Genomic DNA, 27,621 nt, shown 5'->3' with positions numbered 1-27,621 from the left:
AGTCAAACTTATGGGATAAAATGTCAAATTAAAGAAATACTAAAGTCATAATTGTGAGATTACAAAGTCCAAATTCTGAGATAAAAAGTCAAAATAATGAGATAAGAAGTAATAATTATCAGATACAAAGTCAAAGTTAGGAGATAAAAATTAACATTCTGAAATAAAGTCAAAAATCAGAATTCTGAGAAAGTCATAATGATTTTTTATCTCATTTTTTTTATCTCATTATTTCAACTTTTTATCTCATAATGTTGATTTAACATCTGTTTTTCAAGAATTGCCTTACTTTCACATTTTTTCTTTTTTATTTGGCCGAAATGGGCTTCCAAATTGTAACAAACCTTGAGTCATCATTGTATTCTGTATGATTGAGTTGGTTGGCCTTCATTGGCTGGTCATAGAAAAAATCATTGGCATATTGTTATTTATAAGGATATTGCATATGGCAATACTTAACCTGCTTCCATCATAATTATGTGGTTTTATTCATGTAAAAAGTGCTGGAGTTTCAGTTATGATGCTCCTGCAGCCTGGAATCATCTGTAGGAAAATACATCTGGAGGAGCTGGTCTCTTTAAATTGTTTTAAAGGTAGATTAAAGGTGTGGGAGGAAGATGCATCAGGTTGTAGATGTTTTGATTGATAACTTTCTGCTCTCTGTCTTGGTTGATGTGTGTTTGTAGTATTTTTATGTTTGTTTTATGTCTGTGACTATGACTGTGCTTCTGCCTGTCTTAGCCAGGACACTCTTGTGGATGTCTTTATGATCATAATAAAAATAATAATGTATGTGTGCGTATGGATAACACGTTTCCCATTAGTAACAACCTTTTGGTCATGTGTTCCAGAAATGAGAGAACAATAGCAGTTATCCTGGTAAGGAAATAAATAAGCCAAGACTATAACCATAAAAAGAAAGCCCCAAACCTTCCTCCCGAGCTGGACACTTCCAACTCAGCATGCCTAAGCAGCTGTGTCTGAGGGGTAACGTAATACTCAATATCCGTGTTTACTTGGTATTGGGAGAGTCAAATGCATATATTTGTACTTGGTCTGAAAAAGTACATTTTGTTGGACTAAAATCAAAATAAATTAAGTAAAAGTTTTAATTTTGGATTTTCAGAATAAAACCCCAGATACTGACTGTGGGAACAAATTTATTTCCATTTTTTTCTCATGTACAGAAAGAATCGATTTACAGTTTACAAACAACTGACCAGGTTCATGAAGCGAATGATCTACTGCACAGGATGAAGGCCTACAGTCCAATCCTCATCAAAAACCCGACAGAGCCGTTTACATGGACGAATGATTCGCTGCCTGTGTAAATCAGCCGTGACTGAATCCTCTCTGTCCAAACACAGGTTCACAAAATCTACAGAGAAAACATTTCTCATGTAAAAAGAAAAAAAAAACAAGCAAGGAAAGCCACGATTGCACAACTCATAGTAATAATATCATATCTGGTCCAAAGAAATGTACATTTACAGCAGTGGACTCGACATTTCAGTAGGAACTGTTACTCTTCACTTTGAATCACATTTCCAGTCTGTACTGTAGGCGACACAGGCATATGAACAGCAAGCAAATGGGTGAAACGGACCAACAATTCAGCATGACCTTTTATACAGCCTTTAAGATTTTCAGTCTTCCAAAAACAAGAATTTGAGCTCCTGAATCTGCATGATGACTGGATTAATTCACAGTTGTTGATGCGTCGTAGGCAGTGGTGATGCTAGAAAGAGCGGGAGCGTGTTGGTCAGTATGTTATCGTTGTAAACATTTACGACCGGAAGTGATTTTGTTAGAACTGGATTAAGGGAAAAGTCAGTGTTTCTTCAAAGTAACCAAGTTCATTTGGCAACACAATTCAATGCGTCAGTGCATCATGTTTTTTCACGCCAAACATCCTGGATCAGCTCAAAAAAGGTTTCCTTAAAAACACCCTATTCTACAAGATACATGCACATCGTTATACACATAAAATCTCATATAGTTCATCATACCATTTACAAGTTTGGTGAAAAAGAGGATAGATACAAGAAAGTAAGATATCCAAGGACGTAAAAGCCAAGAAAAGTCATACGTTTTGGCAGGCATGCTCCCCAGAGTGACGTGTTGGCGTTGTTGTTACCACAATGCAGTGTGCTTATTAGTGGTGCCGATCTCAGCGGGTAAGTTAAGGTGACGCCGATCTCGACAGATAAGTTAAGATGACAACTAACTGCATTTTAAAAAGGGACCTGCATGCCTATCACTCGATCCTTTGTGAAAGAAGGCACTTACAGGAGAGAAGTGGTACCGGCCCTGCCTACAAACAACCCCTGTAGATCTCAGTCGGATATTAAATAGGTAAGTCTTCAAGTAAAGTGATGGTTCAACGTGTCTTGGCGATTTGGGGTTGTCTACGCAGGATCCCGAGAAACTGTGGGGGGGCCTTCTGTTTGTTTCATACATTCATAGTGTATGCATGCAATCTTTCGTTACCAAATGGTCTTTCAAATGTTTGGGAATCTATTTACACTTCAAGAAAGCGCAAAGGTTCAAGTCTTTGCTTCAAAAATGGGAGAAAAAGGCAGATATGCAAAAATTTTGGCAGAAATGTAGATCAGTCAAGACAGAGGATGGCAGAAACACTTGTAGATGATGATGATGATGCTCAACATTTCAAATCTGAATAAGGCTGGCTACATTCTAGATGGTTTTAGGCCAACCTATTTGCCCGTTTGAGGCTAGTTGCAACTGGTAACTTGTTCAAATAATCCTTAAATGTCTGGTCCTTTCCTGCTCTCAATCAAGACAGAGCCTCCTTGGTCTCAAATCATAACTATCAGACAGGTTTGATATTATTGCCGATCAGGCTGCTTTAAAAGTTATATCAACAATAGCCATTGAGAGGGAAGCGTAACCAACTTGACGTTGCATGATTTTACAGCTCACAATCATGGCAGTGAACAGTGTCCCAAGCCAAGTGGCATTGTGAAAAAGGAATTCCCGTCAATAACACAAGGGGTTTTAGGGCCTATGACCAGAGCTGCCCATTTTGCACTAGCAGTGCTAATTTTTGGTACAAAGCCAGTCTAGTCCATCAACATCCAGGCTGAAAAAATAGCCTTGGCATCCGCTGTTTGTGTTGCCATGTTTAAAGGCCTAGTTCAGCTTTGGGATCAGCACCGTGCTCGCCCCATTTCTCTCCCCCTTCACTGGCAAAATCAAAATCAAGAAGAGGACTTGGAATAATGGCAAAAGATACTGATATAAAGTTCCCAGGTCTACAGCTGCTGCCTATGTCAATACAGGACTGTTTTCATGTTTCCTTGATGATATTTCCTCAATTGAAGAACAAATTAACCATATCGGGCTAACCTTATGGTTAGGAAAGCAGAAGTTAACTTCTATAAACTAGTGATCTGAAGGTTGTGAGTGCTGCCAGTGCAAAAAAATAGCAGCTGTGGACAGAGGCTCTTATAATGTGTCAATCCCAATCCCTCTTTCACCCTACCACTACCCCTGTATTTTGCACATTCATGTCGAGGGGTAGGGTGTCCCGATTCTTGTTGGAAGGAAGGACGGGGTGGGGTGAAATAAAAGGGCTACATGACCCTTCAAAATAAGATTTTCCAGAGGCAAACTCCAAACTTAATGTCATGGGAAATCTCCCAGAACCTTGTGTATCATTTGCAAGACATTAAAACTGAGATCTCATATAATTAATTATTGTTTCATTGCATTTTGGTCCTTTTGATTTCAAACAAGACTTTTAAATAGTTTGACTGTAGTAGAAATGTATGGTATTATCGTCTCAACTGTCAGACCGCTGTCTTGGATGCATCGGAGCTTGGCGGTCGTCCCATTTTGTAAGGGAAGATTCCACCACAAAGGGGAAGGGGGCACTCAAAAACAAGGGGTAGGAGTATTAGCAATTTTGCTTGTTTGTCCCTGCATACAAAATCAGGACAGGACAGCCAGTAAATGACACTAATTGCTGGCTATGTTTGTTTTGGTTTTTTTTGTCCTGGGGTCACATTTGATCACAAGTTTCTGTGAGAGCTCCTGTCCATTGAATCTCCACTGTAAAATTGTAACTACAAATGGCAGACGTATTGTCTTACAGTCTGGCCAAAGCATCTAGTGCCTTGGTTCTCAACTCTTAGGCTGAAACACAAAAGTGGTTAATAAAGTCATTTTTAGTTGTTTGTGAATGTGTGCCTGGAAAAATGTGGCAAAAAGTCTATGATGTGCTTTTATTTTGAAGAATGCCACTATATTTTGTTTTGGGACATCTTTTGCTCCATTTAAAGTCCAAACAGCCCCATTTTATATTAAAGCTATTCAGTTATGATTGAAAAATGTAAGAAATATGCGTTGTGATTTGTCACCAAGGAGGCAGTGGTGGATACTGATGCTAGACCAGTTAAGAACCACTGGTCTGTGATGGCCCATGTTTTTTAAATTGCTTCAGAATCACCTAGTGTGTAGCCAGCTGGATTAATTCAAACACATGAACATAGTACAGGAAGAAGAGGAACTCAAGTACATCCCTGAAGGAGCAAAATGCAAGTCGCACATTGGACCAATAGATTGCATTATCCATTCCCAGGGGCTCAAGAAAAGTCAAACAATAGATATGTTCTCTACATATTCAAGTTCTGGGAACATGTTTCCCTTTAAGAAAACTTACTCTATATATAGTCAAGGGAACAGGAACATTTAAGGATAAACAGGTGCATATCTTCCACCACTGATATGAACCTTGGGAGTCAGAGGAAAGGAATCTAATTCACCTAAGTACCTATCAGTGCCATAAAAACTCCATCTACTTCCAAATACTTTGCAATCAAGTATCAATGAACAATTATCAAAGAATTAGTAAGTGCTTTCTTCATATATTTTGCTCTATAAAATGGCTATTTCCACAGTCAGTAGATGCAATGGCTCAGACAATGGATCGGTGATGTGATAGGTGACATGGTTCACAACAAACTGGATAGGTTTCAGGATACCATAGATCTTCTCAGTGGAAACCAGTGAGATTCACTGACAGTGAGACTACAAAAGTGCAAAAGCACCTCACCAGAAACACAAAGGTCAAAGAACAACCTGACAATGAACCAGTGGAGCATGATTGTGCTTATTGTGAGATCTCTCAGTGAAAACATCTCTCAGATTCCCCTTTTGAAAAGATCGTTAAAAAGTCCAGTGTTCAAACACCTCACTTCCTGGGGTGGAAGACCATGAGAGGCCTGTCCTCTATCTTCTGCCATGGACTCTTCTTGTTCTCGTCTTTGTCATCGGGATCGTCCTCAGGACTGGTCATGGAATCACGGCGGTTCTCGCTGTTGCTGCTGCGGCTGCTATTCACGCGACTGCGCCCTCTCCTGGGGATGGTGGACCCTCGGGAAGATGGGCCTTCATCGAGGAGTGGGGTGAGGGAGTTCTCTTCAGGGGAGACAGGGCGTCCCTCACTGCTGCTGGGATCGCTGTGGTCAGGGTAGGCCAGTTTGGAGTATGTCTTCCCTCCGCTGCTGCTCACCCCGTGGCCCTTCCGCCCTCCTGTCCCCCAGCGGTCATCTTTGCCCTTCCGGTTGACTCCTGCCTTGCGCTCTTGGGACTCCAGTGGGGGTTCAAGGTTGATATCTCGGGCAGAGCTGCTTGTACCACTCAAGAATCCACCGCCTCCACCACCACTCAGGTCATTTGCAACATCTATGTAGGAGTGGCGAACATGGGCATTGGCGCGTCCATCCAAGGAGATGAACCATGCTCTAGGGTGCTGCTTTACTCCCAGCTCCAGTAGCTTCTTCTCAGTCAGAGCCTGCAGTTCGCCATTCATCTGAGCCATGGTGGAGTCGTTGAAGAGTACTGGGATGGTCACAGGCCCACCGGAGGAGTCGGACGCCCAACTTGGCTCCTCAGAGTCGTCACCTTGGGATCCTCCCTGCTGCTGTTGTCCTTTCTGGGAGTGGTGGTGATGGTGCTGCTGGCCTCCTCCCATCTGTGCTCCATCTTTGTCTTGATCTTTCTGGTCTTTGCCATCTTTACCAGAAAACTCAGAGGGTAGACGCATATAATGAGCTGGGATGACTAGCGTTGGCACCATGCTGCGATACATATTCTCCTTCATCTGGTCGATGGAGCTGCAGAAGATGATCTGACCGGGTTGGGTGTTCAAGGATGTTGGTCTGGCGAGGCTGTCTGCAGCTGCTGCTGAGTACTCAGGAGGTTTGTCTGATTGGTTTGGCACGTATCCTTGGAAGCGAGGTGGGGATGGGGGGTCAGAAGAGTACCCTCGATTGTCATTGGCATTGTGATGTCGATGGTATTCGGACTCTTTCCCCTCCATTGGGCTGTAGCTCCGATTGTAGTCTTCATGTAGAAGAGGGTTGTCCAGGTTGTTTGTCTCAGTGGCTCGTGTCACCTTCATGGCGAAGCTTTCACCCCGTTGGGATCCTGAATTATTCTTTCCCTTTGCGTGTCGCAGCATGTGAGCTGGAACGTGTTTAGTTAAGTCCTCCTTTGAGCTGTGGTAGTCTCGAGACGGGGACCTTTCGGATTTTTCATTGGATGCAGCAGACTCCACATGGCCTCCACAAATCAGATTGAGGCGAGAAGTAGAAGTACCCTGATCTCTCTTTGCACCATTTAGATTGGCTGTATGGGGTTTCCCTTGTTGTCGACGAGGTTTCAAACATTTTCGCCTGAAATAGAAACAGAAACTCAAAGTCAGTGATGCAGGGAGCCTGGGGAATCTTCAAACAAAGCCTCATTTGCATAGATTTATTTTCAGATATCTCCGCTGAATTCAGCGTTCCTATTTTCTTTGTACTTTTCAAAGACACCTAAAAGAAAGACCTGCGCCTACGCTCTTCACACCTGCAGTAGTAGAGCAGCACACAGAGCAGAATCAGCACCAGCAGAGCTAGTGAGCCCAGGATGGCGAGCAGGAACAAGGTGTGGTAGGTGGTGATGTCCCTCAAGCCTGGATGAGACAGACCCAATCCTGCAAGACAGACAAAGGCCGAAATACGTCCAAAAATCAGTTTGAAAGTTGTTTTGTTTCACCAGATGTATTAACTACATATATTTTTTGTGCAATTGTTGACAAAGACCAAAAATCAGACAAAAACACCAACAAAACAAACAGACCAATTATAAAAAATGCTAGTTTTGTTCACCTTTAAATATCTGGCATCTTGAATCACAGTCTGAGCCTGTCATTGGCAAAAAACAAGCACTGTAAGTGGACATACTGTGAGCGGGCGCAGCTGCCCACAGCCATCACATCACAGCCATTATGGTATTTTCACACTGTTTGGCTGCAATCTATTCAATCCAAGTTTTTTTTTTTTTTTTAACCTTCGGGCAACTTTCAAAAATTTAGACCCCTAAAAATGAGGAACAGGTTAAGAAACATTTAAATGTCTATAGAAGTCTGGAAAACCATTGAAGTTTACCACAATTGCAATGACATCAAGATACAGAAAAATGCGTACAACAGTGAATCAAAAGAAGACATTACTGAGTCAAACCTTCAGATTTAGGCTTTTTGAGACCAAAGATGTGGCAAATAGTGTTTGTGTCTTTCAAATAAAGGAACCAGGAGTGAGTCTTAAAATAAGTCAAGAGTATAAGGTTTTTATGCTTGAAGAAAAGGCTCTTAAACTACCTTTAACAGATTTTGCCAATTATAATTCTCCCAATCCAACTCTTTTCACATTTCAATGTCTTTAAGCCATACTGTGGTTTAACTCAGTGGTTCCCAGCCTTTTTCCTTAGAGACCCCCTACAAAACAAAAGCTAAGCCCCCCAAGGACCCACTTGGAAAAGTACAAATCGATTTCAATTGTTTTTCTTGACAAAATCCTAAAATATTAGGCCTAAAAATACATGTTTTTGACAAAAGATGTATGAATAAACAGAATATAGAGGATATGCTATTTTTTAAGAAACACCTTGAAATTCTCATGTCAAAGTCAACAATTTACAAGAAATAAATACATTTTTTTTACTTTATAAGTTGCAAATGTAAGTGAACCAAAACTTAGTATTTGAGATTAGGGCTATACATTTCATTGAAAATTAGATTAAATTGCAATTTGGCCTGCTGCAGTTAAGGTGCAATATTTCTTTGACTTAAAATTTTTGTAAAAATACCGGTTTTAAACATTTTTTTTGCAGCAGAGATATTATGCATGACATATCATGCAATCATTCAAGTGCATTTCTTTTTACAATAGTCAACAAAAAAATCCTACCCTCTTAAATTTTTTGTTTTCTCTGGACCTAGAGTCTGTAATAAAGTTTTGAATTGAATTGAATCGAATTGAATAAGAATGAAGAAAAAAAAAATCCCAAAATTCATATCCAATTTGCAATACCAGTCAAAATCATCAGGATTAGACACTTTCAAAAAACTGTTCAGCCCTTGTTTAGGAATAAAAGAAAGTTAAGGAATAATCACATATAAAATCACAATTGCAATATTGGGGAAAAAATTCGTAATAAGATTATTTTCTAAAGTTTTTCAGCCCTATTTGAGATACAACCATCAAAAATACAACCACTATTTTCAATCTGGTTTCTTGTAAGAAAATATGTATAATAAATTTACTTACTTGTTAATGTAGGATTTTTAAAACTTTAAATTTCTGAAATTCTCAGTTTATTTTCTTGTAAATGAACAACTTTATTAAAAAAGATTTTTTTCCCTGAAAATGCCTAGTTTTTGGCTCAATAAATAACAGCTTCTCTTCCTTTTTAGAATATTTTAGGTTGACCCTAACACATTATGTTTCTAATTTTATTTTTTCAAAACTATATGTACATCTAATTTTGACAGCCTCAAAGAGACAGGATCCCATGCCCCGTTCCCAGAGATCTTTGCTGCCTCCCCAGGGGTACCCTTACCGCAGGTTGGGAACCAATGATTTAACTCATACCTGTGCAAAATATTGTGTAGCAAAAACTGAAGCGTAATGAACGAGCCTACCCACAGAAATGGCTGAAAGACTCAGTTTATGGGCCTTCTCCAGATTCCAAATGCTTATTGTGTCAAATACACCGTTAACACAGTTCCACATTAATAAACCTGCAGGAGTGCATGTACAAAATGACTCACAAATGTCCAGTGGTTCCCAGTTTACATTACAGCATTTAAATGTTTTTAGGAGCTCAGGTTTAATAGCTTTCAAGTGTGAGTAACTGAGTAAAATTAAGAGATTTTCTCAACAAACTGCCCTGTTTGATGCTTTAACTTTGGAACTGCACAGTCACATGCAAAAAAACTAAACTTCCTGTTTGTACTGAAGCCTGCTTTTATCTAGAAAGAAAATAAAGAACTTATTGTGTTTCAAAGGTTACAGCATTAGCTTAACATGGTAAAAAAAACTTTCTAGGGATAGAAAAGTGAGTGAAAACAGCTAAAGGAAACGGTAATAATGGGAATCATAGACATCACAAGGTGCAGATTACATGAAACACTCAAAGTAGCTGTGGTGCCGCATTTTACATCACTGTGGGAACAGGTTGATGCTATAGTGAGTAGTGCCTAGCTTTTGAGCTTAACTGTGGTACAACTAAAGGCATATAGGGCTCAATATTGTGGTTCTGGAGGTCAAAATACCATTCATTTTCTCCATAGTGGATTTGATCATTAGCCATATTATCTGAAGCACCTGAGTGTGAAATGATGATTTGTGCTTCTGTACAAGACAAAATTTTGCAAGATATCAACCTCTTTTTAAGAAAACAGTTTATTTACGATTGCAGCCAAAAAATACTACAGTTCCCACAATCCTTAGCGATAGTCTGAAGTATGAGGCAATAAATGCTCAACATAGAAGGACATTATAATTTCAAATACTTTCACTACAATAAAGATAAATGTAGAAAAAAGGTAAATATATGGTTTGAAAGCTTGAAAAGCTATCATTAACAATGACTATACTACTGTGATGCTTCTGTCATTGCAGATTTACAATAAAAAGATCCAAATCTTCCGTGTAACAGTTCCAAAAGCTGTCATGGCTGTACGCAACAGCACCTGGCTTTCAGCACCAAAGAGAGTATTTCACATTTTCTCCCAGGAGACACCCGGAGCGAGAACATCTGCTGGCACTGCAGCAACGCTGACGATGACAAACAAAACAAACAAGCAGAGCAGAGCAGGATGAATAACTGTACCTGAAGATGAAGGGAAGGCAGCTAACCAGTATCCCATCTGAGGAACGACCACGTTCCAGACAAACTGCTGGCCGTCCTTTTTGATGTACCCCGTCCCGTTCCTGACCCAAAGTCCTGCATGAATGTTTATGATAGACATTATCATAAATCCTGTTAAAGGTTTAAGCAGAGACACCGAATACAGAGCTGTTGTAACTGACAGGTTTGTTTCACTGACCCGTCCGAGGCTGATACAGCCAAGCGGGGACGCTCGTGGCCATCCTGTTGCGAGTGTCTGACGGCAGCGGCACAGAGACGTGGATTGGATCTGAGACCTGGATCGGACCACCATCTTTGTCATAGAGCTGGATGCTGACTACGGCCAGAGCTGTCAAGTCTGTCCATCCTGTCTCTGCACCTGGAAATAAAAATCAAAGTAAGTTAGCCAACAAAGATGTCAGTATTTTTACTTCACTGTGAGAAGTTGAGTAAGATTTCTGACACTTATGAATCATCATTTTGCATTATCACTTAAAGGTTTGTTTTTCAAGTTTCTAAATGTTGCAGAATAACTACACTGACATAGAGTCGCTGATACTAACATTGGGGGTGAATTTGATTATATTTCAGAAAAACCTCACTGTATACTTGATTGACAGATAGCTTGACAGGCAGACATTACCACCAGAAAGCTAGCTTTAGTGGTAGCTTAGCTGACAGGAAGTCCAGCTCAGTAGGCAGGCATAAGGTTTATCCAAAGTTCGGTTGAGACAGCGATTTCAGTATGGAGGCTGCCACGGATTGGCTTCAAAAGCTGTTTGAGTCCGCCTGTTGTAATCAGATGGCTGATGTCACACTGGCTTTGTCCAATTCTTTCAACAGTCTATGGAGAGAACCCATGCATGCACAGGGAGAACATGCACACTCTGCACAGAAAGACCCTGACTGGGATTGAACCAGGAACCTGATATGCATCCCAGTCTCAATCTAAACCAATCAAAATGAGTGCCATTATAAGAAGGCAACACTTTAATTTCACACTTACACTAGTACTTATGTTGGGGTAATGCATAAAGGGAAAAAACTCCTCTTTATTGCTCTCATGTTTGTTTGATCTTTCCTGATTAGTAATAAAGCGGCCTAGTCTCCTTTTGATGACAAGTTTAAGTTCTATCACGCACTGTAAATCTAAAATTACTGAAACATACTAATGACTCATTTACTATGAATGCACATTGGTTCCAAATGTTGTCATCTAACTTAACAAGAACTGCTCATCTATATCAGTCCTGAAAAACCAGCATTAGTCAGCCCCTACCTAGTCCTTTTTGGAAACAGGGAACTTCTATTATATTATTAAAAGCGGATAAATGTGGGTATCCTCCAATGAACTTGCATCAAATATCAAATATTATATGGACCTGCAGTATTTGTGATATTTAAATAACTAAAGTATTTTATCTGCTGCTCTAATACCCCCACTCTTCAAGTCTAAGTGAGATGATTGACCCTGTCTGCACAGATTTGCTTCAATTGTGACACAAGAGCATCAGTGAGGCTTGCCGCTGATGTTTAGAGACCGTGGGCTTGTCATACAAAGTTGGGTTTTCAGTCAGGGTTAGCTCTGGGTTTTCACTACCATGAATGGGGAACAGGGACAGAGACAACAAACACTTTTGTTTTTTTCTATAACGCTTCATATAAAATGGGCCACATAATCATGAAAGATATTAAAGCTTTGTTGTTCCATTCCCACAACAGAGACTAATTAACACACTAAAGCCTTTCATGTTTGTAATTACAAGAATTTAATTAAGTGTTGGCTGCTTTAAGAGTTGTTTTCATATTCGCTTTATTAGCCACATACTGCTTCATATTGCTGGAGCTGCAGCTGACATTTTACACCATAAACGGTCAGATACACCTCATATGAGAAAATATTTATGGTATTTTATTTATTTATTATTATTTATATATGGTATTTAACTGTTATGATGGCAAATACGTTGATATCAATTGATAAAATTGGGCCGTCATGGTCCAGATTTGTGATTTTAGTCTTGAGAAATGCTTGTTCCATTAATCTTGTAAGTCTGATGTCAGACTGACATCACACTTGAGCTGCGTGTGTTCCAGTTACTCTGAGTTGGTAACGCTGGGCGACTGAAGTGGCTCTGAGTCGGAATTCAGAGTTCAGGGTGCATTAGTGATGATGCATCCAACTGGCAGTGGTGCTACATAGCTAAGTTTCAGGTGCAGGACCAAACCTAAACACACCTCTTCCTGCGTTTCTATAAATTCTAACCTGACCGTCTCCTCCCCTTTCATTCTCTTAATGGGTATCAGACTCGTTATTGGCCATTAGTACTCAACATATACCACCTAGTCCCTTCACCTATCCGTAGAGCCCACCAATCTTTATCAACAAGTCTTTGTGACATTTGCATGGGTTTGCCCCAGCAATCCATGAGGTCACTTGCTAGGGTAGTCTGACATTTTCTTGGTAAATGGTAAATGATTTATAATGTTGAGGTTGCAAGGGCCTGCAAGTGCAAGTCAGACAGTCTCCACTCTCCTACAGAACCTGCCCTACCATAGCGGCAGCACTTCTGGGAGGTCTTAAACCATCTCAAAATAGACCTAAACTACTCAACAACCTTGCTGTCACTGATATTGTCTATAAGAAACATCCAACAATCCACTCATCATGCTTTCCACGGGTCACCCTACTAGTTCAGGCACTCTGCACTCTTGCAGACATCTGCCCAACACCAGCCTTTCCCTATTCCAATGTTAAATGCATAAACCAGCACTACGGTCTCCAGTAATCAAATCCCAGAAAAAGCATAAAAATATAATAACTAAAAATATGTTTAGAGCTTTTTTTGTCTCTAGGTAGGAACAGGATTTGATCTTGTGACCAGCAGACTCAGGACTGTAACCTGTGCATAAAGGCAGCTACTCCACCAACCAAGCTGAACCAGCACCCTCTGGGTTTATTCAACTGACTTCCTAGTTCTGGGCTCTGGTCTGGCCTCTATTGGGATTTGTAGTTCTTCATAAAGGTGCTGAATTAGCTGGAATTCTTCCATAACACACAGAAATATTTCTTTGAATGGCAGTGCTTTGCACTCTTGGATATTGTTATTTTGAAACAGGAAAGTGATACTTCAAGTTGTTGACACAGTTGGAATCTCATTCTCATAGTTGGACTTCCTTTAAGAGGACTGAGGGGTCAGGCAAGAATAAACGTCCCTGATGCCATGATAGAAGAGCACAGATATTTCTGCACACTGATTTCCGAGACAGACACTCACCTGAGCTATTGGTCTCTTGACCCAACAAGAATGGGAAACCTCCGATCTCATACTGCGTCCTCGCTGTGGTCAGAGCAGCCGATAGTGCCGTGTAGTTGGAGTTTGGCGGCAGCAGAAGGGATTTCCTCTGGAGCTGCACCAGCGGCTGATTACGAGCTCCTACAAAGACAGACACTCTCTCACACGTTGCCTCTTTACATCTCTGAAAAAAGGTGTAAGACTTCAAATAACGGCTCTGAGGATCTGTGGGTGTGACCAAGCTGTTTGGTAAAAACTATCATGAGGGTATTTTTCTGCAGCTGTTGCTATGGCGACAGCAGCAGCAAATAACACAGGTCACAAAAATATTAAGCAGTGAAATTTATGAAAGCCTGAGTGGATGAGAGCTGAAGAGACGGGTGTGAATCTGTCTTCACGATCAGGATTAAAATAAAGGTCAAACTGACATAACTCTGTGTCAAAACTGGAGTTACCGTCTCTAGAAAGGTGTTAATATTGCTAAATCCTCCACTGAGCTTTATGTTTTTAAGAAATGGATGATAGATCGTGACACAATTCCTTTATAATTTAAAGCTATGGCAGGATAAGTGAGCATGCATGAACTAGAGTCAGATATTCAGGGTTTCATATTTCTTTACCTGGTGACCCAGACAGCACTTGCAGGACATCATCATACAGAATAAGAGTTCCTGGTCTCTGAACCAGGAGGTACAGGCTGACTGATGCGTACACTGGGGAGAAAAGAAGGGGACACTGATATTAGATAGCTCCAGGGTAACAACAATAAGGAGAAAAGACTTTCAGCAGAAGGACAGAGAAATATCAGACCATTATTGTGTCTGTTAAGGCAGACCAATCCACTTTTATTTAATCTAACCAAACTAAGGTCATTCGTGCCTCCGTTAGGAGTCACAAAGTACTAAAATGTACGAACGTTAAAGTACAATGTGATAATTCTATACGAATGCTATGAAGATTGCCATTGATGCACTGGTATTTTAATACTATATGATTGGATATGTAAGAGCAAAATGACCTCAAATTTCTATTTTGTCAAACAGAGATTTTAATCATTTCTTCTAAGCATTCATAAGGCCTTATTAAACTATTAAAATCTTAACTACTGAGGTTTTGACATACTTTATAGTGGCTCTCAAAAGTCTGTAAAATTACCACAATTTTGAGGTGTAAAAAATGCAGCCACAATATATCAGCTCAGATCTTTCCCCACCTTTTAACCCCCAAATTCATCATACTCTGCCAGTGCTGCGTCCAGGGCATGCAGCGCTTTGCTCCAACTCATGGTGCACGCCATCGCCCATGGGAAGACTTCTCATGGGAAATGATATACAGTACTGTGTGGAAGTTTTAGGCATGTAGAGAGCTAATGGTTCTTCAAAGGTCCTGATGTTCCACAACCCTGGGCTGAAGAGAGGAGGGAGGGCAGCCAGAGCCAGTGTCGACACATTTGACATGTACGTGTGTTGTTCAGCAGCCAAGGTCGAGCTTAACAGCATTTCTTTTGTCCGGGCCTTTGCACCCCTGGTAATACACCCAGCAACCACAGACAGTTTTCAGGTGCTTAGAACATACACACGACACCCAGGGGGTTGTGGCAACCCTCCTACCCACCCTAATAGTACCCTAGGCTATGTTTAAGCACCACATCTACCCATAACTCTACCCTAAAGCTGTGGTTTTTGTTTTGTTTTTATCAGATTACTTTCCCATGCCCTTGGTAATGTACAAAGACATCCAGAGCATGACCTTGGTTGTGTCAATCCTCCTTCCTGCCTGATGGGGCCCTCAGGTGGGCGTACTTGCCATTACACTCCTTACTCCAGCCTCAAATTTCAGCCCAAACATGCCTAAAACCTCTGCATAGCACTGTATATTTGCCTCATTTTTACAAAAAAAAAAAAAAAAGTGGTATTTTAGCAGGGATGTGTAGCAGTGTTGTACTTAAGACCACACTATCCGAGACCAAGACTTGCCAGAGACCAGAGCACACCAAGACCAAGACTTTTGTGGTCAACACCGACGCAAGACTAGGACTGAGCCAAGACCAAAACCATAAAAATCAAATTTAAAAAACCATGACTAGTTTGAACAGTTAAAGAGCATTCTCTCTCTAATTTTAGTTTTCTTTTCAATAAATTTGAAGGACAAAAACAAGGTGTCTGCAACTCTTTCAAAGCACAACATGCAAAATCTCAAATCTTAACAAATTTGCTCAATTAACTTGTTTAAAAAAATAAATCTTTATACAATTTAAAAGCCATTGACAAGTCCAGATTTATTTTCAATATCTGAAAACGAGATGTTCATCTAGAGTTGCCAGGTTAATGAGGCCTAAAGTAAGTGTTCTGAAGTATTTCTGACTAGAATTAAGAGTTTTTGCAGGTGTAGCTATATGTTGTTTTAGCAAGTGCTTCTCCTTATTATCACATTAATGAAGTTGAAGAATAGCAGATCAGTGCTGGTCTTGACCGGTCTTGATGGAAAATCCTGACTCTGGCCAGTCCGAGACCGAGACAAGACAGAGTAAAAATGTTCTCGAGTCAGAGACAAGACCAAGACATTCAAAATGTGGTCCTGAGACCGGCCTCAAGACCAAGACCATTCACATGTACTACAACACAAGTCTGTAGAATATTTATATCCACTGTACATATCAGAGTAGATCCTCCTTGTTGCGGTATTTAACTGTAGAGACAGTGCTCACTGCAGGTTGCATGGCTCTGACTGAAAATGCATGAAAAGGTTTGAAAAAAGCCTCCAGCCAAATGATCTGCTGTCAGCACGATCACACTTTGAGTTTATCAACCTATAATATTTAGTGACAGCCTGGAATCAAAGAGAAAACATCTAAGTACTGAATCAGTGTGCACCTCAGGCAACAGAAAATCTGTAAGAATTTTTTAGCCCTTTTTACACTTTGGCTATTTGAGACATTCCTGAAAATCATTGTTTAAGGGAGAGGGAAATGGCTGAAGAAAAAGATAAGAGGCAGATTTTACAGCTCGATAACATAAACAAAAGTGTTCATATGCTTGATAAACTTAATTTCCTTCCTCTCTGACTTACGGGGGATCCGGCTGGAGTGCCAGGGCACAGAGTTGGTGACGTAGTCTTGTTTGGAGGCTGTGATGATCACCCATGTTCCTGTGCGGTAAGGGAAGCTGACCCTCAGGACGCCATCTCTGCCCGCCTTGCTGGACGCCAAGACGGTCTGATTTCCGTGGACTTCCACTTGAGCGTCCGCCAACGGAGATAGGTCGCTGTTGTCGAACACCTGGACTTTTATTTGCACCTCTGGAAGAGAACAAAGAGAGTGGTTAGACCAGTAATTTTGGTACCAAAAATGTTTGAGTCTGCAGGAACCACAGCACTTCAATCAAGCATGGTTGTACAAATTCCCAAGGCACACAAAGACATGCCTCAAGGCACACCAGTGTGCCTCGTCACACTATTTGAGAATCACTGCTTCATATCATGATTCATACGGTATCATTGACTCTTTATTGCAATATTTCTTTGCAAGGCTGAAGGCTGTCATGTTCTCAAATGAGCGAGTAAAGGAATTTCCTTTTTTTAAAATCTACTTTTCTAAGGAATACAATGTACTTACAATTAAAGTTTGAGCTTGACTATAGCTTGATGAATGAAGATTTGTGTAAAGGAGCATGTTTGCTCAAAACATCAGCTGCTGCTGAATAAATTCTTGAACGTGATCTTCCTGGTGAGCAGATCTTATTGCTTCTTGATTCATGAAGCCACCCTTGGCTCTCATGCAAGGACAGCATCATTATGCAGCTGCTGCAATGATCTGATCTCAAATGACCTTCAAAGAGAGGGGAACTGTGCATAAAGCAACAAGATGATGGAAAACACAGTGTTGACCAAATGTTTGCAATGCATGACTTTGACCACAGGCTTTCAACAAAGGGCAAATAATGCAGCATAATGTTGATGGTATTTCCAGCTTATATCATAACTCTTTTGTATCCTATGATATAGTGGAAAATATGCTCGATGTTTTATATCGGCTGATATTCTGATAAATAACTTTTTAAAGCTGATATTTGTTGACACTGACATCATGCTGATAATTTCCTGCATCCCTAGAAAAACCTCTGGTTTTCCAAAATGTAACCTTGTCCTCACCCATGGTGTTGTGTTACTCCTGGAACTCCAATTAATATGTTGGTCTTGGTTTTCATTCCTGTTTGTGTCGATATGCAGCATGTGGATTGACGTGTTTTTGTAGCAGACTACAATGAAAGCAGTCTTGACACATACCTCAGGTGCAGCAGAGTGTAGTGGTGATTCTGACACACATCAGAGAAAGAACAGAGCATGCTGTGGAATTGCAAAGACTGACTAGAAATGGAATTATTTGTTCCTGAGTGGATCGCTGCATAGACAGAGTATGTGCAATTCGAGGATAAGCTCAAAAGGAAACTGATTAACTGGAATAAAGCTTACCAAAGTAACAGCATCATAATGCAAATGTTTTAACAGTGGAAATGCAAACTTTATCAGGTAAAAAAGAGAAAAAATTTTAAAGTGCTTGTTTGATTAAGAAAGGTTGGGTTTTGCTGTCCACTCAGAGTTTTTCTGCATTTAACAATGAAGTCTGCTTATATGCAATTGGTCAATTCAAGCTTGAAATACATTCATACAACACATAATAATCAGGACAGTCCCCATGCTCACAATCCAGACCACTATTAGCAGATTCTACATTCCTATGTAGAATCTGTCAGAGATTAGGGATGCATTGATCCAGTACTAGTATCAGACATCAGGCCAACACTGACTTATAAAGCTGGATTGATATTGTTAATGCTGATATTTCTCTTAAATCAATGTCCACAAGTCCAACCAGGTAGTGTTGTTGCATCCTTGTGTTATGCCTAAATGACCTACAGACCCCGCTGAAGCTTCTGAGCATGCTCATTATCGAACCACTTCGCTTTGAGAAACTGTAATGACTAACTTTCTGTTGTTTTCCCAGCACCATCATGCACCAGTCCCTTCCTGCTCCTCTGCTTTGTGTTCCCTGATGATCTGGTGCAGACTAATCGTTTCCAGTAGCGCTGGATTAAAACGATGATGATGATGTTTTTAGTCATCAGACACTCCCATCACAAATCCATCGCGTGGCTACGTCTGCCCTTCATCCTCCCAGAACATTTTGTTTCTCATCTCACCCCCTTGGTCAGAATGGATGTGGGTCACGCTGGGGGATGTTTCCATGGATACACGCTGACTCTCCAAAAGCCGGCTTGTTGTTGCTCAGCTCCCTGTAGCACGGCGAGCTGTCGTCCTTTTAAACCCCCCAAGCCTCCAGTGACGGGCTAATGGCTGCATGCAGATTATACCAGCATGTATGCTTGTGTGTCTGTTCCTGTTGTCTCTGTGTGTAATTGCTGTCAAGCATTACCATAATAGGTTCAATAAAGACTCCCTTGTGTGTTTGTGGGGAGGATTTTCTCCATTTGTGCTCCACATTGAAGCACTGAGGCTGCATTGACACAAACACTGAGAGTCACAGTGTCACATCGAGGGTCTGGGAAATTCAGCCACTCCAAATGCTCGAGGAGAGGAGACCCTCTTCTTCGTCTTTGGGACAAGATAAACCCTTCAAACTTGAATAAATTCTGCATTTTTATTGAAGACAGGGAGGAAATGAGAAATATTGTTTCCAGTAAATTTCCTACTTCACGTTGCCACTTTAAGGCGTGCTTTGTAAATCTGAACAACCATGCATTATTCTACAACAAAACATCAAGTAAAGATGATGTGTTAAAGAGGTGATGTTGCACGGATTTAAGTGTGGTCTGACTTGGGATTTTGGAGCAAAAAATGATCGATTAGCCAGATTCCTGGCACGATCAATAACTGCCTAACAGTATGCTAACAATGTGTCCTTAAGCCCAGCTCAGACTAAAGATGCTTGTCTGTTTTACAACATCGCTGGGGAAAGTTCCAGATGGAGCTGTCGAGGCTCCGATCAGGCTGGCTGATGACGTTTCCTGTGATTCCATTTGCCAGAATTGCACAGCTGGTTTTAGGAAGCTGCAAATACATCAGGGTGGGAAATTAGCACCAGCCATCAGCCAAATGTGGGTATATTTTTGAGCATGAATTTGCTCAACTTACCAGCCAGGGACAGGCAAATAGTAGCCACATAACAGAATGACGTTGTGACAGTAAACGACATAAACTGAGTAGGGCTGGGCAATTAATCGAAAATTAGATTCAATCGCAAAATGGCCTGTAGCAATTTTCAAATCACAAAAGTTGAAATATTTCTTTGACCTAAAATTTGTGTCAAAATACCAGTTGTAAACTTTTTTGCAGCAGATATAATGCATGACATATCATGCAATCATTCAGGTGCCTTTATTTTTTAGAATAGTTGACAAAAAATCCTACCTTCTTCATTTTTATACTTTTTTCTTTTTAAAAAAAATGACCAAAACCCTTCAATGCAGCAATTCATATCTAATTTGCAATACGAGTCAAAATCATCAGGATTAGACACTTTTAAAGAATTGTTCAGCCTTTGTTGAGGAATAAAAGAAAGTTAAGGAATAATCGCATATCAAATCACAATATTGCAATATTGGGGGAAAAAAACATCACAATTAGATTATTTTCCAAAGTCGTTCAGCCCTAAAATTGAGTTCCCTTATTTTGCATGTTTCAACCAGCTTTATAACCCGAACAGAGCAGCCCGAATCACTAACAGACCGAAGACCCCGCCTCCTCCCTATGCCAGCGCTGCTGTCAGATGTTAACAGTCAGCTGGTGCTGGGATGGTTTGACTCAGTATCATCTGAGCAGTGCTGCGACTGGTCTACCTGCTAGAGGTGCCTTAAAACCAGTGTTTCCCAACCATTCTTCTATGAAGCCCCCCCTATATGTACCTAAGACAAGCTGAGCCCCCCAGGACCCTAAGACAGGAGAAAAAGTGACACACTGCCATCAAAAATTAACACAGATTTAGGTTGTTTCAATGACAAAAACCCCAAAAAAGGCCTATGCATGATTTTCTTATCAAAAGACGTTTGTATAAACCACTTATTAACTGCTTTATCATGTTTTTAGTTTATATTTGCATAACTAATTTCGGCAGCGTCATTGCAAGCAAAGCCTCATCCCCTAAGATCTTTGGTGACCCCTGGGGGGTCCTGGACCCCAGGTTGGGAACCAATGCTTTCAAGCAGCAATACTCAATGTGTGGCTCTTTTGTGATGATTTTTGGCTCTTTTATGTCTTTATTTGAAATATTTCCCCCCAGAAAACCTTAAAAAAGATCAACTTTAACCTCAGAAATTATACACTGCAAGTTAACATTACCAAGTTTTTTTCACACTCTTGTACAGTTGGCGTAAACTGTCAACCTTTACTTTTTTTGTTTGTATATTTCCATTGTGCTTATTTGCTATTTTACCCCTTTTGTTGCCACTTTGAAACTATTCTTACAGCTTTCTAAGCCCAAGTTTGCCACTCCTTTCCCCCTTTTCACATGTTTTTTTTCTTATTTGTCCTGCTTTTTGCTATTTGCAATTTTTTTTCCACTTTTTTCCATATTTTGCCCCTTCTCACTCATTTAAGTTGCTCTTTGCCATTGAATACCACCTTTTCCCATTTTTGCCACTTCTGTTCAGTTTAATCTCTCTTTTCACTTATCTTTTGCCACATTTTTACAGTTTTTTGACAATTTTGCCACTTTTTTTCCCCATTTTTGCAAATTTTCACCAATTTTTTGCCATTTTATTGCCAGTTTTTGACCATTTTGCCACTTTTGTCCATTTTTGTCCATTTTAGTCTTTTTTCACTAATTTTTGCCACATTTTTAAGTTTGTACCTCATTTTTTATCAATTTTTTCACCAGGTTTTTCCTCATTTATCTTGCTTTTTGCTATTTTCAATTTTCCCCCTTTTTGCACATTTAAGCTTGCCATTGAATGCTACTTTTCCCATTTTTGCCACTTTTGCCCATTTTGGTGACTCATTTTTGCCACCTTTAACTTATTTTTTTAATCAATTTTAGCCACTTTTTCCCCCTATTTTTGCCACTTCTTTGCCGCTTTTTGACCATTTCACCACTTTAACTTATTTTATTGCCACTTTAACCCATTTTCGCCTCTTTTCACCACTTAAATTGTGGCTCTTGCAAAGGTATTTTTCAACAATTTGGCTCTTTAGTTGAGCAGCGTTCAGTAAAACTGCTTTATAGCAATGTCTCGCTTAATTGACGTAAGATTGCAGGAATCATGCTCAAAACATTAATTCTCTTAAGTCTGACATGATGCAGGAAAATGCTGCATAGATGTACAGTGCTTTTGTATGTCACATAGCAAATGTTCGCATGGACGGGTACAGGACAAACCTACTCAAAACAGTTTTAAAATGAACCAATGATGCACAGACTCCCTCTAAATTTACTGACCTTGACTGAGAAATACGACCTTAAATACTGTACTTTTACACTAAATACTATCATTCTCAAATTTGCCACTATAACTAATCTCATTAAGAAACAAAGTGGCTGATAAAAATAAGAGCGGCTGTAAGAGTTTTGAATCCAGCAGCTGAAGTGTCAGGTAGGTGAGGAAGTTAATCTACAACCATGACACACATACATGGAAAAATGGAATAGAAATGTTGTGATGATAGGCTATAAATGCCAACAAACTTCTGTTTAAAGTAAAATATTACTGGATAAAATATACGGCAAATTTTGGAAAACATTACTTTTTTTCCACATGGACTCTTCAGCCTGAAAAACACTCCCATCTCCTCCAACAGTGCATGTAAGCAGGACCCACAGTGCTATACTCGTTAATACGTGCATGAAAAATTCATGGCGGAATAAACAAAATAATTCATTTTTTTAATTAACTGATGCGTTTTAGTGCTAAAATACAAGGAAACTCCTGCACACTGCCAAAATTGGAAAAACAAGGATTTAACATGCTCTCCTTTTCATTCACAGCAACTTTTCATTAAAACAGACCAAAAATCTGGTTAACTGAAAACTTTGGTACTTTTCATTACAATTAATTATTAGAATAGCAAAGATTGTATTGTTTTACAACACTTGATGTTAAAAAGTGTTAAAGAAGCTAATTCTTTGATTATTTGAAATAAGTCAGTAATCATCAAAAACCCAATTCTTACCACTGATGAGCTAAAAGTTGTGACTTTTAGTCCAAACTTTCAATAAAAAAATGGTCACAGAGACATTATCTATCAGGTGAGTGACCACTTTATAGACTAATTGTTTCATCAATAAACCGCCTCTTCTTTCTGCTGCTGTGCAGATTCCTAAGATGCTAATCACTTCAACACCACCCTGCAAATATCAGCAGGTCTACAGAAGTGCTGAGCTGCTCAGAAACACAGCAGAGGTATCAGTTAATTGATGTTTTAATCAACCAACCAGCCACTGGAGGTGAAGATCCATGACAATTAAATCTAAATTAGCTCCTAACCTTTAGAGAAACTACTGTCTGGAGGCTAAAAACACTTTTTAAGCGCCTTTTTGGGAGTTTGTTAAGCTATTTAGAAAAGGAAGGACAAAGAACAACATGAAAGTGTCAGAGAGATAATGTATGTATGGCTACTTTACACTGTGGCAGCTCTAACTAGTAGTTACATCTTTAACTATATATTATTGCTTAAGCTGATTAAATTTTTCTTCAGTGTGTTTTCATTCCTCTGCTCCAGAGACAGCGAACCTAACAAGCCGTAGACCGTTTCAGAATCCACGGCATTGATGTATTTCACAATTATCTGGGTGACACTAACATACGTGACTCAAAGGGTGTCACTGTCAATAGCTGCACACAATCATCTCTTCGCTGGCTGCTTTTGTTTACAGGCTTGCAGTTGTCTCAGCTAACAGTGCCTGTAGCTATCTGTAGCCTCTTTCTTCTCCGATGACTCTAACTGGACCGTTCTTTCAGACCAGGAACAAGTGATTCAGCTGTTGCTGGATGGCAGACAGAATCTGGCCAGTGCATCTGCTTTGCAGCGTTAGCCAGGAGGCGTTGTGTTTTTGAGCTTTGTGATATATTAAGAAACTTTGAGTGATTTTCTTCTAACTTTACACAAATGTCTATGCTAACTAGGGTCGGGTAATTCTTCATAAATGAGAATAAATTGCAATATGGCCTGCTGCAATTTCAAATCACAGACAGTGCAATATTTTCTTTAACCTGATATGTGTGAAAAAATGACATTTTAATACAGTTTTTTTTTTCAGCAGAGATGTTATGATCACAATATGTAAATATTTAACTGTCTTTTTTAGAATATTTGACAAAAATCCTACTTTTTGTTTATGTATATTTTCCTCATTCAAAACAATAATGACATAAAATAATCATAACCTTCAGTAAAGTAATAAAAGCCAAGAAAATCACATTAGATATTTTTCAAAATGGTTCATCCTGAGTTTAATTTATTAAATAATTAATGATTATAAATTTAAAAATAATTCATTTAATTAATTTAATTGTGCTCATTATAATATAGAATTTTTTTGGTTGCATTTGTTAAAAATATATGGATGGGAAACCTAAAAATAATTGCATATTAAACTGCAATTGCATTATTGGGGAAAAATATTACAATGAGGTTATTTTCCCAAATCGTTCTGGCACAAGGACGAAGTAAACACACTTATGAGGTCAAGGTAAAGAACCACCCAACAGCCCAACTAGACATCCCAGTAATAGCCAATCAGCTCTCAAGCCTGGGTGCCACTGACACAGTGAGTGTATGGTATCACTTCCTGTTTTCCTGCTCTGCGCCGTTTCTCATGCTGATAGAAGTAGAGCTGAATAGTTTATTTCGTTGTTTTGAACCTGCAGTTTGAATTTGCCACATTAAATACATTTTCTACATAATAACAAATCCATATCGGTTCAAAATCTAGCTTAGTATAACTCATAAATTGGCCTTAGATACTCACAAAATGTATAAGGCATAGCTGTGGTTCCCAAACTTTTCTGTACCTGAAAAATCACTGCGCTAGAGATCGGGGACCCCCACCATCTCTGAAGGTGGTAAAAAAAGACGATGTTGCAGAAAGCATCATGCACAAGTTTCTGTACATGTTACTTACAATCAAGCACAAATATTGTTTATTTTAATTTGAACTCAATTTAGGGATATTTCTTAAAATAATTGATGAGTTCCACAACTTTATATCATTTAAAATTTGTGTTTTTGGGAAGCACTTCTCGACCTCTTGTTAGTATCTTGCAACCCCCACTATGGGAACCATAGGATGCTTAGCACAGCACACATTTAAGGAGGCACTGACATTTTAAATGAAATTGCAAACAGGAAACAGCTACCAGACTGTCTACTTCCCCGCTCCTCTCTCAGCTCTGCTTGACTCAACCTCTCTGCACAGGAGACACTTGGTTGTTTTTTGACCACTTAGAGAAAAAAAGAGAGTTTTCTGGACCGATTTAAACCAGGCACACAGTTAAAAATTGGTCTGCACATTTGCAGATTTGTGCACGCACTTGTGAATCTTAGTACAAAATTACAAATCTTTAACAGATTTGTAGATCTTTGCACACAGCTGCAATTCTGCAGATTTGTGTGCCGATCTTTGTATGTATTTGCAAACAGTTTTGCATTAATAATAGCTCCATAGCATCCTAACATAAGTACTTAGTACTCCAAGTTCCTGCCCTCTGTGAGCAGAACGGCCCCTGACGTCTGTTATGTAATCATACTACTGCATTATTCACTGTGGTTAAAGAACATATAAATGACAGAATGTATTAAAGCTACTAACTATTTTAGTCACTGTCATTTTGTGCAAAATCTAAATCTGTAAAGTAACTAAAGCTGAAAAATAATTGAGGACCCTTTAAACATGCAGAAAGAAGAAAAACAACACTGTAAATAAACTTAATTTCCAGTTTTACTTGACTAGAAGTGTCAAAAGTGCCATTATCTTGTATGCAGAGCGGCCTTGTTCACCCTGTTATGGGTAGCTTAATCTATAATGCATCATCTTCTATTTTTGTCACGTTTTTGTCTGAAATATTTACCTCCTAAGTAGCTCTGGTGCATGCACTTCCTTCAAAGTTTAATATTTTCAAATGTAAACAATATCTGCACGTGCTGCAGCAGAAGTATGACGTGAAAACACTTCAGTACAAGAGTACTTGAGTAAATGTACTCAGTTACAATGCAGCTCTGTCTGTGTGCATCCATGCAGCTCAGAATAGCTTGAAGCATGAATAATGCACTGTAATTACATAATGTCCTTCAGATATGCACACCACAATATAAACAGAGGTGTGTTGGAGCTGCACATTCATCTTTATTTAACGTCACTGTTACTGCTCTTTGTCTTTTTTGATGACTGACACGTTTTCAGGACCTCAGGCCTTCTTAGCATCACTGTCAGCTTTATTTAACAAACATGAAGGCCTGGATAACAGCAGGTTAGGCCTGATATCACAGCAGAGATTTTTAAGGCCTAACGAGGGAATCTGCCCTCAGATCAGATAGAAACACCTCAGCAAAGCTGTGTATCCACAGCAGCGTGGCCTTCTGTGGGTTATATATGAAGGAATCTAAACAATCAAACTAACATTACGCAGCGGCAGAGGTGGAAAAATCACCCTCCTGAATGCATTGTCTCTCAGCCACATGAAATCAAAGCGCAGCGCTGCAAAGATCGACGCTTCTGTCGACAAAAGCCATAAAAATGCAACCACTCCCATCTCCTCATTGTGCTGCATCCATCCCCCGTATGGCGAGCTTACCAACTGCTCCCTGATCTGGAAGAGATTTGGCCAGCAGAGCCTCCCAAACCGCGCAGATCGAGGCGAAGAGGAGCAAGCGGGAGACGAAGTCGGCTGGCATCCTTGCAGCTACATGTCTAGTCCCAGCTCCAGGTCTGCCGTGGGTCCATATTTCTCCCAGCCGTGTGAGCTCTTCACTCCTCCTCAGACATGCCAGGCGCTGAATGGAGATGCTGCCCCGTGTATGTGTGCGGGCTTCGCCTTGTTTTTATTGTCTGAGCACGGAGGAGGAAAAAGGGTCCAAGTGTTCCCTCTGCTGGTCTGAAGAGGAACAGCACCTGTGCTGCTTTCACTTTTACCTGATGGGGGAAACACAAGGAAACATAAAAAAATAATAAAAAAGATATTTATGTGAAAACAACACTGGGGGAGGGATCAGCCACTAACAGGGCTTTGGAATAAAGAGGGATTTAGAGCCCTCCATGACCCTGATGTTTGAAAAAATGCAGTGACTGTGCCCTCTCAAGTCCCCGTAGTAGACATATTCAATGAAACAACATCCAGGGGGCCCTTCAAGTAGGCAGAACATGACAAAGTGCCCTCTTCTGTTCCCTGCAAGTAGGCAAAATCTAGCAAAGCTCCCTCTAGGGCACTGATCATCAACTGGCAGCCCAGGGGCCAAATCAGGTCCCTCAAAGCCTCCTGTCTGGCCCCCAGACAATCATTAAATTCAGAAAAGCAGGAAAAGAAAATGTTGGGGTTTTAACAGTATCTTTTGACTTTAAATGTCTGCAGCTGTTAAATCCACCCCAAAAGCAATTAATAGTTAGATAGTTTTAGAGTGACTTCACATTTGATTTGTTTTTAAAGCAATTTACTCATAAATATTAATTAAAACAGGCAAAAATGGCAGGATAAAGTGGTGAAAAGGGGTTAAAGAGTGGCAAAAATGGGCAATAAGTGGCCAAATGGGTTGTGGAGTGGCATAAAGGGACAACATTTTCCGGAAAAGTGATGAATAGAGGTTAAAATGTGGCAAACCATCAGTATAGAAGGAAAAAAAGGTCAAAAAGTAGATCAAATATGGGTTCAAAGTGGCTAAAATGGTGGATAAAGTAATGAAAAGTGGCAAAAATGAATACACAAATGGTAAGACAGGTAATAAAAGTGGTTTAAAGAGGAGTTAAAGGAGTTAAAGAATGGCAAAAATTGGTTTAAAGAAGCAAAAAAGGACAAAAAGTATCAAAAATGGGTTTAAAGTGGCAAAGCAGGATAAATCTCACTGGTAATGCCTAAAAATGTCCTGCTTTTTGAAAGAAAATACAAATACTAATGAAATAACA

At 39.8% G+C, this 27,621-nt stretch overlaps 1 protein-coding gene across 2 annotated transcripts; it reads right to left on the bottom strand.

Annotated features, from left to right (window-relative positions):
• Window positions 1-1,149: 1,149 nt before the first annotated feature.
• Window positions 1,150-26,502, bottom strand: LOC121528768 (protein FAM171A2). Of its 2 annotated transcripts, XM_041816351.1 has the most exons (9): window positions 26,300-26,502; window positions 16,569-16,796; window positions 14,120-14,212; window positions 13,482-13,640; window positions 10,403-10,582; window positions 10,186-10,299; window positions 7,179-7,214; window positions 6,877-7,003; window positions 1,150-6,701 (listed from the first exon to the last, which is right to left on the bottom strand). In XM_041816351.1, exons 1-9 carry the CDS (start codon window positions 26,397-26,399, stop codon window positions 5,216-5,218), a joined length of 2,523 nt encoding a protein of 840 aa, XP_041672285.1. In that variant the 5' UTR covers window positions 26,400-26,502; the 3' UTR covers window positions 1,150-5,215. The 2 variants fall into 2 exon arrangements, with proteins under 2 accessions (XP_041672285.1, XP_041672286.1); XM_041816352.1 differs by lacking the exon at window positions 7,179-7,214.
• Window positions 26,503-27,621: the final 1,119 nt, after the last annotated feature.

Source organism: Cheilinus undulatus, linkage group 20, assembly GCF_018320785.1.
Source record: "Cheilinus undulatus linkage group 20, ASM1832078v1, whole genome shotgun sequence".
Classification (NCBI taxonomy): Eukaryota; Metazoa; Chordata; class Actinopteri; order Labriformes; family Labridae; genus Cheilinus; species Cheilinus undulatus.
The sequence above is the reverse complement of the archived record's forward strand: the minus strand, read 5'-3'. Positions and strand labels throughout refer to the sequence as shown.

Bases quoted from the DNA above. Each gene is read 5' to 3' on its own strand.
- LOC121528768 (XM_041816351.1), bottom strand. From the start codon at position 26,399: ATGCCAGCCGACTTCGTCTCCCGCTTGCTCCTCTTCGCCTCGATCTGC. The intron at 16,797-26,299 runs GTAAGCTCGCCA...GTTCTCTTCCAG, and splicing joins TCCAGATCAGGGAGCAGTTG to AGGTGCAAATAAAAGTCCAG. The intron at 6,702-6,876 runs GTGTGAAGAGCG...TTTCTATTTCAG, and splicing joins GTGCTGCTCTACTACTGCAG to GCGAAAATGTTTGAAACCTC.